The sequence below is a fragment of the Ostrea edulis genome, chromosome 7 (assembly GCF_947568905.1).
Source record: "Ostrea edulis chromosome 7, xbOstEdul1.1, whole genome shotgun sequence".
NCBI classification, from domain to species: domain Eukaryota; kingdom Metazoa; phylum Mollusca; class Bivalvia; order Ostreida; family Ostreidae; genus Ostrea; species Ostrea edulis.
The window spans coordinates 22479072-22490647 of NC_079170.1; the positions used below are offsets into that span (position 1 = coordinate 22479072).

An 11576-nucleotide genomic window follows, 5' to 3' on the forward strand; every position below is an offset into this window, starting at 1 on the left:
CTAGAACATCCCTGACTACAAGCGCGATATCTGTTTTTGCATTGTGTGTCCTGCATTGAGATGCGATTTAAATCCAGTGGCGTAACAAGATTTGAAATATTTGTAAGCGGGGGGTCTAGGGGGCGGCAGCCCCCCCCCCCCCCCCCCCCCACCCCCCAGAAGCTGAGGACATTTTTCGTAATATGTAATGAAATTTAACGAAAATATTTGTAAGCACGTGCCTACAGTGCGACTGTGTAGCTACGCCACTGGAATCATTTCCTTGGAGATGACGTACACCTCTCAATTTTCCATTAACAATCTGTAGAGAGATCCTTCTACATACAGTGATTCCACTCCACAACAGCGCAAACTCCTTCAAGCTGTCCTCCTACACAACACAAGTCCTCTGATACTGTTTCCCATGATCATGATACACTCTGAAACTGCTGTTCAAGTAAAATTTGGATTCGTCAGTGAAGAGAATACTAGACGTATTGATGTGATGATGTGCTCTTGCAGAAGATTACCTTCAGTTTTCGGACTGAAGAGTCGAACTCAAGGAATGCTATGAACAGTTTAAAAACGATTTCTGAAGGACGTTACTCTTATGTGGTTTCGCTGTCGGTGTGACATCACACGAGGACGATATGTGCGTGGTGGATCCAGATTGATGAAAACGTCTCCATGAATAATTGGTGTTTCGATGTTCTCTAAAGTATCTTACGATGATGTATTGTGCCATTCCAGCTTGAAGTATCCTGACAGCTCGATGACGTTGATTTTCGTTGAGTCGAGGCTTGAGAAAACAAAAGTGCTTTCCTTTTTCTCTTCTCTAATCCAAAGGAAGGGCGAGGAAAAATCATGTAGACACACAATTTAATTTAGGAACGGTGCATGTTCACTAAACGTGAATAACTCCTTGCAATTTTTTTCAGGTTCACACAACATTTATTCACATATTGACAGTCAGGGGTTTAACATCATGCTCTTACAAACCCACCTGACTAGGGGATACAGGTATTTTATCTAGCATTTACTCACACATTCATTCTAATAGGCACAAATTCAAAGAGAGAAGAAGAGGAAGAGGGTTAGAAAGGAATGAAGTTACTATGGCTTATCATATGTACACTGTAAAAGGTATTGTTAACTCCATGCATCTTAGTCGAGTACTACCCAATTATCTTCAAACATATTACCATCAATGGTTGTTTACATTTGATAAATATACAGACATTACATTAATGAAAGGTGAGGATAACGAACAGTGATCAACCATTCTCATAACTCCTATAAGCAATACAAAATAGATAGTTGGGCAAACACGAAATAATATAATACAATTTTTGTGATACAGTTTTGTAGCGTGTATCCCTATTAATTCGCAAAATGCGGCGGTTGAGATCCCTCAGATAACTTGCTGAGGATTCTAGCAGTTCAATATATACATATAAATGATTGAAGTAACGTATTTACAATTTTATTAATCAATTATGTACAAATCCCGGCTCTTGACTTTACTGTCATGGCTCTGTTTGGCTCCCGGCTCTTGGCTCAATCCGGCTCTGGTAGCTCGGCTCACTTTGGCTCCCGGCTCTTACAGCGCGGCTCAATTGGCTCTTTTGAGTCCCAGCTCTTACAGCTCGAGTTTTGATTATTACGATTAATTAAAACAGGAAAGACTTGTTCAGTCACGTCTGATTTTAATCAAAAGAAATAAACAATATGAATATTACCTTTTATCTACGGTACTACCGATCTTCTCACTCTGGAGTCAAGTGCAAAAAATGATTATGAATCCACCGCCTCGCTTCTTTATATACCCTTTAGCGAGACTAACGCCACCTATCGGTCATACTCCAAAATTGAATCCTACACGGTCGGAATATCTTTCTCCGGATCGTCTCATTACCCACGCGACCTCGCATGATATATATATCTATATATTTTCTTTTTAAAAAAACAAGGTATACAAAATTAGCTATCTGCTTTTATGAGTATAAATTCCACAATATATATGAATATAACTTTCTCTCAAAGGTTCATTTATCTCTTTATTTAAATCAACAGTATTTCTCTCAGTTCTGTTTAACCGCAGAACTATATGAAAATTCACAATTCAAACTATGTTCTCCTTGAACACGAATTAACTCTCTCATGCCTGTCTAATATCATAATTGTCTTATTTATCTTCCTCAATCATAACAATATGTTCAATGTCTTTGTTACCCTCTTTCCACTTTGTAATGGTCCACTCGACCCTATGCACGCTCCTCCCTTCTGTCTGAGTACCTGTTTCCGTCAAATGTGGTCTTTTAATAATAGGTCGGGCAGGAACTCCGGTAGAAGATGATAGAGGTTCCTTCCGTTTTGGAGTTGTGACCGGTATGAGTGAAGTTGGCTTTCTCAGTACCCTTCCAACGTGTAAAGGGTTCTTTGCTGCTTCTGCCTCCGCGCTCAGCTTTTCATCCTTTCTAATGACGGTTACCTCCGCTTCAGATTCTGTTTCTGAAATTTCCCCTAATATACTCCGCAAATCTCCAGGATCAGCATTCTCCCAGTCATCATCTGAAAGTTTTCTTCCTTCTATTGTGTCTTTAGATCCATTTGGCTTCTCCGAAACTTATGGCAGAGCTGATTCTGTCATACCCATCTCCTTTCCATTATCGCTCTGAGAAGCATTGGACAACGAAGTGGTAACTTTCTGTTGTTCCAAATCAAAATTTCTCTTCTTGTGTCTGTTGAGGTTCCATAGCTTATTAGTACTAAAACTGCATTCAACCCGATCACAAAGATATTTTTTTTGGTCCATCTGTTTTAGTCCACATTCAGTAATGTGCTTTGTGATCTCCACCATATCAAAGCTCCTAAACCTGCACATGGGACACTTGTGTTCTTTACGTGGAGTTAACTTTGTTTGAGGCATCTTCTGAAATGCATTAGAAAAAAATACATAAAGAGCGTTACTACTTGGGGAATGTATAATATTTGTGTTACTGCATTTTGATAAAGGAAAACAATAAAATGGTTGCTATATCAGAGGTCAACAATGTAGTCTCCCAAATATTTCGGCCTACGCTGTTTTCGTTTTCCCCGAGCATTTTCTTGATCATGCTCATTGCCTTTTTCAAAGAGCTCTGTATTTTCTTCACTGGCATCATCTGTCACTGAACAAGTAGTATCAGCAACTACTTGGCTTTCACCTCTCAGAAGTTGAGGATGCTTCATTCTCATACGGTCTACATGTATGATTCGAAATTTCCCATACGCACCAGTTTACTTTGTAGGTCACTTCTGAACACCTTTCTTCCACTACAAAGGGTCCTCGCCAAAACTGAGTCAACTTAGGAGACTTCCCAACTGCATATCGTGGGAAGTGTACATAGACTTCATCTCCGTTTTTAAAGGTTTGCCAATTTAATCTTGTGTCGTAAGGGCTCTTCTGCCTTAGCATGAAACCGATGGCATTTTCCCGCACAAATGAATTCGCCAATTCCAGCTTTTCCTTCAAACCCACTGTTGGACAGGTATTTTTTTCATAGCTGGTGGCATCTCAAATGCAATGTCAAGAGGTGTTCTGACCTCTCTTCCCAACAATAAATAATTGGGGCTGAATCCAGTGGACTCGTGTTCCACTGACCTATATGCCATCAGCACGTATGGTAACTGGTCGTCCCAGTTTGATTGGTATTTATCAACCAGAGTCTTTAGCATTGTCAACAGAGTTTTGTTAAATCTTTCCACGAGACCATCACACTGAGGATGATAGGGACTTGTTCTGGTTTTCTTAATGTTCAAAATTTTACACATTTCAGTGAAAATCTTTCCCTCAAACTGTTTACCTTGGTCTGAGTGAATGGACACAGGCACTCCAAACTTTGATACCACCTCCTGATCCAACAACGAAGCAATGGTGATTGTCTCCATATTAGGCATTGGAAATGCTTCCACCCATTTTGTAAAATAATAACTATATACCGGTTGCCATTTTCTGTTTGGGGAAGCTCGCCAACTATATCCAGAGCTTTTCTCTCCATTGGCATTCCGGCTCCCAATGTTTGCATTGGAGCTCTTTTGTTTTGGGTTAGTGGCTTGGACCTGCAGCATACTTCACATCCTTTAATGTAATGTCTCACATCTCTTTGCAATCCGGACCAGTAGAATTTCTGTCTTATTTTGCTCAATGTTTTCCTGACCCCTAGATGCCCAGACGTCTTGTGGTCATGGCAATAATCAAGGACTTTGCGCCTATTCGAAAATGTAATGACGGCTTGAAGTGTGATTCCTTTTTCATCTACCCATTTCCTGTATAATATTTCATCTTGAATCTCCAAGGATTGTCTTTGCGCCCACAGTGATTTCGACATAACACCACTGTAACTTAAATCGTTTTGTGTTAGTTTGGTACTACTTTTGAGCCATATCTTTACGAGGTTTATCTCTTTATCATTCTTTTGCAAACATGCTAATGAAAGTTCGTCATCATCGCCATTTTGTTCACCACTAGTGTTGGCATTTTCATTTGCAGAAACAGTCCGTACATGTTTTTGATTCTTTTGGTCTTCTGTAGACCGAGCAGATTTCTCACAGCAAGGATCATCTTTACTCTTACTGCAGTGGCGTCTGCTGAGTCCATCAGCATTTCTGTGTTGAGATCCTGGGCGGTGCTGTATTGTCATGTCGTACATGCTCAGAATTTCGATCCAACGAGCAAGCTGACCTTCTGGTTCTTTAAAATTGAGGAGCCACCTCAATGAACCATGGTCTGTACGAATTTTAAACCTTCCCCCATACAAATAATGTCTGAACTGTTTCACAAAATAGACAACAGCAAGAAGTTCTTTCTTAGTTACGCAATATTTTCTTTCAGACTTGCTAAGTGCCCTACTTGCACAGGATATGACTCTCTCAGACTCTCCCTGTTTCTGAGAAAGAACAGCTCCAATAGCCATATCACTGGCATCGGTGTCGACTATGAAAGTCTGGTTAAAGTCTGGAAAAGCAAGAATTGGAGCACTGATCAAATGTGCTTTCAACTTGTCGAAGGATGACTGGCATTCATCTGTCCATTGAAACTTCACCCCTTTGTTTGTCAGTTTGTGTAGTGGTTTAGCTGTTTTACTAAAATCTTTAACAAATCTCCGGTAATAACCACACAATCCGAGGAACGATCTTACGTCTTTTACAGAGGTTGGCTCAGGCCAGAATTTGATGGCTTCTACTTTCTTGGGATCTGTAGTCACACCTGATTCGGAGATAATGTGTCCCAAATACTCAACCTGCTTATCGTACAAAGTGCATTTCCTTGCCTTTAACTTCAGTCCAGCAGTATGGAGACGGTCAAATACTTTCTGAAGACTATTTGTCATTTCCTCAAAGGTTTTGCCAAAGACAATAATGTCATCTAAGTATAATAGACATATCTCCCACTGAAGTCCACATAAGACAGTTTCCATAAGCCTTTCAAAAGTTGAGGGTGCGTTACAAAGCCCAAAAGGCATTACTTTGAACTGGTATAGGCCTTTGTTAGTGATGAACGCAGTTTTTGGTCTATCGTCAGGCTCCATCTCGACTTACCAGTAGCCAGACGAGAGATCCAGAGTTGAGAACCAACGTGCTCCAGATAAGTGATCGAGTGTCTCATCAATCCTTGGTAGAGGATAGGCGTCTTTGACAGTGATGTCATTCAACTTTCTGTAATCTACACAGAAACGAACGCTCCCATCTTTCTTCTGTACAGGACAACTCCTGACGCCCATGGACCTGCCGACTTTTCAATGACATCAGCCTTAAGCATGTCGTCCAACTGACTATCTATGTATCGTTCAGTGGCGTAGCTTCCATTGAGGCAACCGAGGCAGCTGCCTCGGTAAAAAAAAAAAAAAAACAACCACCTTCTACGTTGTTAAAATGTCGATAGCTTCTGGGGGGCGCAGCCCCCCAGACCCCCTGCCTCGGTAATATTCAAACCCAAGCTACGCCTATGTCGTTTCCAATGGACTGGAGTTCTTCGGAGGGGTTGTCGTATAGGAGCCTTTGAACCTGTGTTGATAGAATGTTTAATTACATCAGTTCTACCAAATCCTTTCATCTTTTGCAAATAAGTTAGCATTGCGCAAGAGCAAAGATTTTAATTCTTGCTTTTGATCTGAGCTCAACCTTCCGCTTGATCGTTGTAATAGCTCCTCCAAGGCTGGTGAAAGTTCCTTTGATGACTCTGAGGGAGTTCCCATTTCTCCAACAACACATTGTACAGGAGTCAACTTCGCTACTATGGTTCCTTTGTAGATAGTCTGAACAACAAAAAGAGGGTTCATGAACCTGACAGGTACTGACTCTTTAGTGGTGACAAGCACTTTGCCAATTATACCTTTCTCTGATTTCAAAAAGTGTTCATCCCCTTCTATCAATGCAATACCATCAGTTATTTGTTCTTTGTTAGAGGTGCACACATCGCAGCTTGTAACAATTTCTGATCGGGGTGGTATGTGGACTGTAGCTGCTGTAGCAATGCGATAGCATCCTATATATCCTTTCTTTACGAGTGAAATGGGTGTTCCATCGATCCGTAATTCCATGGCACTCATAGCAATGACACATTTGATCTTTATCAGAAAGTCTAATCCAAGGATCGCGTCTACTGACAGATTCATAACAATGGCCATCGTGTTGTATACAACATCATTGATCATAAACGTGGTTTTCAACTGTCCATGCGTAATCAGAGGATCTGAATTCGCTTGCAGTACAGGCGAATTTACCTCTCGCAGTATATCTGTCGAGCCATTTCCGTAAATTCTATTAAATGCCTGTTTTGATAAGAGAGACAATGTAGCTCCTGAATCAACTAAAAGGTGAAGTTCGAGCTCATTAACATATCCTTTAATGAATATTACCCCTTCTCCACTAACACCAACTTTTCCGGGAGGATTTTGCGGATTTAACTGCTCTGTTTTGCCAGATGTGTTCTGCAATGAGCTTGGTGTTGCAGAGCTGTTTGGTCTTACTGTCTTAGAGCGGCATTCTTTCTTTATGTGACCTTTCTTGCCACAGTTATAGCACTCTATATCTTTTCGCCAATTAGAATCTCTGCTGGACTTGCGATCTGTTCTTCGTCTTGTGTCTCTTTCTCTTAGTTCTTTCAGCTCCCGTGTGATTGTAGACATTGTTCTCTGGAGTTCTGTGATTGTGTCATTTACTTTACCCAATTCGTCGGCTACTGTACCAGACGAATCTTGTCCAACGGCTCTTATCAAAGAATTAGTATCCCCAATTCTTTGTTCAGTTTTCAAGAAAGCCTCTAATTCGATAGCATGCCTAAATGCTTCATTCAAATTCTTTGGTCTTGCCTGTTTAATACGCAATCGCTTATCTGAAATAGCTAGTGCCTCGATGAAATGATCCTTGGCAAGAGTCTCTTTTACATCTGCAGGAACTGTAGGGTATGCCAAATTTACCAGACGTCTAATATGCTGTCCTAACTCTGGAATGGATTCCGAAGCTCTTTGTCTGCGCTCTCTCAACTGCGTTCTGTATAAATCTATTTGATCTGGTGGAGCGAATCTATCATCCAAAGCAGATACAAGCTGATCATAGCTCATTTCCCTACCATCATATATGTTTCCGAGAATACCTTGTGCACTTCCTCTGAATGATACGGAGAGGTATAGACCTTTTGTCGTCTCATCCCATTGGCACAGCTTTGCACACGCTTCAAAGTGTGATTTGTAATCTAGCCAAGATGTAGAACCATCGTAAGTCGCTGGCTTTATGTTCGGGATGCTCTGTCGTCCTTTTGCTGCATAGGAGCTGTGCGTCTCATATTTTGGTCTTGCACTGGAATACGACTTATGAGCCTGAGGTCGTCTCATTGTTACATTTCTGTCTTCCTTATTAAGATAAGGGCTAAGGTCGTATTCATCGCGTTCTGTGTCTGTCTTGTGAATGTCTTGAGATGAATCTTCAAATCTCACAGATTTTCTCCTGGCTCCTGATTGCTCTTCTGGCTCACTGTCAGTAACTGTGCAAGCTGTTCTAAACCCGGAGTCCATTCCGATTTGGCTGGGTGCATTAACAGGTTTTAAAGGTGTCGAGTGGCTATGCCTAGACAACTCCAGTTCATAAGAGGCAATTTGCTGCTCAAGTTCCCTTATCGTGGCATTTATATCCTCCATGATATAAAAAAAAATAATTGACACTGCTAGAATGTAATCCCACCGCTGCCACCAAAATTTGTAGCGTGTATCCCTATTAATTCGCAAAATGCGGCGGTTGAGATCCCTCAGATAACTTGCTGAGGATTCTAGCAGTTCAATATATACATATAAATGATTGAAGTAACGTATTTACAATTTTATTAATCAATTATGTACAAATCCCGGTTCTTGACTTTACTGTCGTGGCTCTGTTTGGCTCCCGGCTCTTGACTCAATCCGGCTCTCGGCTCTGGTAGCTCGGCTCACTTTGGCTCCCGGCTCTTACAGCGCGGCTCAATTGGCTCTTTTGAGTCCCAGCTCTTACAGCTCGAGTTTTGATTATTACGATTAATTAAAACAGGAAAGACTTGTTCAGTCACGTCTGATTTTAATCAAAAGAAATAAACAATATGAATATTACCTTTTATCTACGGTACTACCGATCTTCTCACTCTGGAGTCAAGTGCAAAAAATGATGATGAATCCACCGCCTCGCTTCTTTATATACCCTTTAGCGAGACTAACGCCACCTATCGGTCATACTCTAAACTTAAATCCTACACGATCGGAATATATTTCTCCGGATCGTCTCAGTTTCATCTATCAAAAATAATAGATGTTAGTAGTTAGATAGATAAAGATTGATTGATAGATAGTCAGATAGATAGATAGAGATATATAGTTACATGTATATAGGTAAATAGAGAAAGAGATAGTGCAAAATAGTTTTGTAGAAGAAGCCATGGTCATGGAAGCTTCTTAATCAACCTTTAAAGCTATGCTTGTAACTTCAGAACAACGTATCGATATACATGAACGGACTAGGCTTTAATTTCACATTTGGTGTCCTACTTATACTCCAACGTCCCCTTTAAAGCATGAATTTGATTAAAATCATGCTTAAATTTTCAATACATATCCAGTCAATGGGACGATTGAATATGAATTACCGTGCCTATACTGGATTCCTAAACTTCATCAAAACCTTTACAGAGATACAAGATACATATCTGGAATCTGGATCCAGTAAATGTTTTACCAAACATCTATCTTTGCTCCTCACGACGTGAAGTAGAAACTTCAAACGCCTTGTGCCACAACAACAGAAGTGGCATAAATCAAATGTGGATTCTTCCAAAAAAATCATTCATATGTGGATATATCCCAGTGAACTTGAAATAAAAGACACCACAGGGTTTTCCACATTTGCTTCGTACTTAGATATTTCATTGAACATAGATGTTAACGGCATAGTATCAACTCAATTTTATGACAAACGGGATGCCTTCAGCTTCTTCATCGTCAACCTCCCATATTTATGTAGCAATATTTTGATTATCATCTGCATATGATATTTATGCCTCTCAACTGATTAGATAAACACGAGTTTGCTCTGTGTATGATCACTTTTTAAATCAAGACAGACTATAGACAAATAAGTTAATGTTACAGGGATTTCAGTAGTCTCGTTTAAAGTCAGCCTTTCGCAAATTCTAAATAACGATCTAGGTTATCAACACAACCTGTCATTTGGTCAAATACTGTCTGACATGTTTCATCCAAGTCGTGCTGCCAGTTCCTTAAGTTCAAATTTACAAACAAATGAATAGATGCCGTCAACATAAGCAACATTTTTCGTGATAAAAAGTCCAATCGTGTATTCCATCTTATTTTAAGTTAAAGTCTACACACTGTATTTCCTACAAATATACTTCAAACTTTTCAATTATAAACAAACTTTGCAGTGCCTAGATATAGACCATCTTATAATTAATCCACCTACGTGTTATTGTTCTTCGTCTTCTTTCAACTATAGTCCAGCTGGACATGTCATCATTGGTGATGTTGATATTGTTGAAGATGAGGACCTCAAATCACTTATTCTTAAAGGTCCTAAATACAGAGAACCTCGGTCCTTCAATTGGCGATAGAATTTCATCTCTATTATGAATTTTGTCGAGGATTATGCCAGACGATGGGCTAAATATGAAAAAGAATACCTTGATACATTGTCAGAATGGATTAAAAGTATAAGAGGAATATTAAGATCCCGCATTAGACATATGAAAACAAAAGTACGTACAATCTATCCTGATGTGTTCAGTAAACGAGAAGTGATAATTTTTTTAAGATAGATTACATAAGGAATATGTTTTGGTTCCAGCTGACAAAGTTTATAAAAACATTGTGTTTGTAAGGTTCAGTATTACAACTGTATTTTAATAAGAAGTTGGCATTACTTCCACTTTTGGCAATCGTTCCTATACTCAAACTGCCCTTTCAAAAGACGAAATCCTTCAAAACCATGCTTCAGTTTTAGACACATTTAATATCCCAGTCAATGGGTCGGATGAATATGAGTTACCGTAGCTATACTGGATTCCTAAACTTCATAAAAACCTTTACAAACAAAGATACATTGCTGGATCCAGTAAATGTTCTACCAAGCCCGTATCTTCGCTCCTCACAAAAATATAAACAGCTGTGAGGGAGAAACTTAAAACGCACTGTGCTACTACATTTGTCAGAAGTGGTGTAAATAGATGTGGATTCTAAAAAATTCCAAAGAATTTTTAGTAAACTTGAATCACGAAACTTTTCTCAAATCAACATCAAAACGTATTACTTTTCAACTCTTTAGACGATAATTCCTCGCGATAAATTAGAGACTAGACTTTTTAATATCATAGACAGTTGCTTCTTCAACACAAATGGAAAATGCAAATATTCCTATCTACTGATCAGTCATCCAAAAAATCACTTCGTTAAACACCACTCTGATTCCACGCACAAGTACTCTGAAGTTGAAATAAATATGCTGCAGTTCCTCATTGACAATATCTTCGTGGTCTTTGGTGGTCAGGTCTTCCAACAGACTGTTTGAATTCCCATGGCCACGGATTGTGATCCTTTGTTAGCTGACCTGTTTTTATAGTCCTATGAAGTAGAATCTATCCAAAATATTCTACGTGAGAAGAAAAAATCTCTTGCTGTGGCCTTCAATTCGACATTTAGATATATCGACGATGCATTATCTATTAACAATAATAATTTTCATTCATATGTCGATTCCATATATCCGAATGAACTTGAAATAAGACACCAGAGTCGTCCAATTCTGCTTCATACTTGGATATTTTATTGAAAGTAGACATTAACGGCAAACTAACAACTCAACTTTATGATAACCGGGATGATTTCAACTTCTCCATCGTCAACTTCCCACATATATGTAGCAATATTCCATTATCACCTGCATATGGTGTTTACATCTCTCAACTGATTCGATAGGCTAAAGCTTGTTTTGTGTATGGTCAGTTTTTAAATTGAAGCAGGCTACTGACAAGCAAGTGATGGTGCAGGAGTTCCAACAGTCTCGTTGACAATCAGCATTTCGCA

The 11576-nt window shown here is 39.5% G+C and overlaps 1 protein-coding gene across 1 annotated transcript; it reads right to left on the reverse strand.

Moving 5' to 3' along the window:
* Positions 1-2164: 2164 nt before the first annotated feature.
* LOC125656620 (uncharacterized) lies at positions 2165-3210 on the reverse strand. Its single transcript, XM_056145609.1, has 3 exons — positions 3031-3210; positions 2632-2911; positions 2165-2550 (listed from the first exon to the last, which is right to left on the reverse strand). The coding sequence occupies exons 1-3, from the start codon at positions 3208-3210 to the stop codon at positions 2165-2167; spliced, it is 846 nt and encodes a 281-aa protein (XP_056001584.1).
* Between the last annotated feature and the right edge of the window lie 8366 nt (positions 3211-11576).

What these genes read in the sequence shown, in the direction of transcription:
- LOC125656620 (XM_056145609.1), bottom strand. Translation starts at nt 3,210, where the DNA reads ATGAAGCATCCTCAACTTCTGAGAGGTGAAAGCCAAGTAGTTGCTGAT. An exon ending in AATATTTGGGAGACTACATT is followed by an intron (nt 2,912 to 3,030) that starts GTTGACCTCTGA and finishes AATGCATTTCAG; the next exon opens with AAGATGCCTCAAACAAAGTT. An exon ending in CGATAATGGAAAGGAGATGG is followed by an intron (nt 2,551 to 2,631) that starts GTATGACAGAAT and finishes GAAAACTTTCAG; the next exon opens with ATGATGACTGGGAGAATGCT.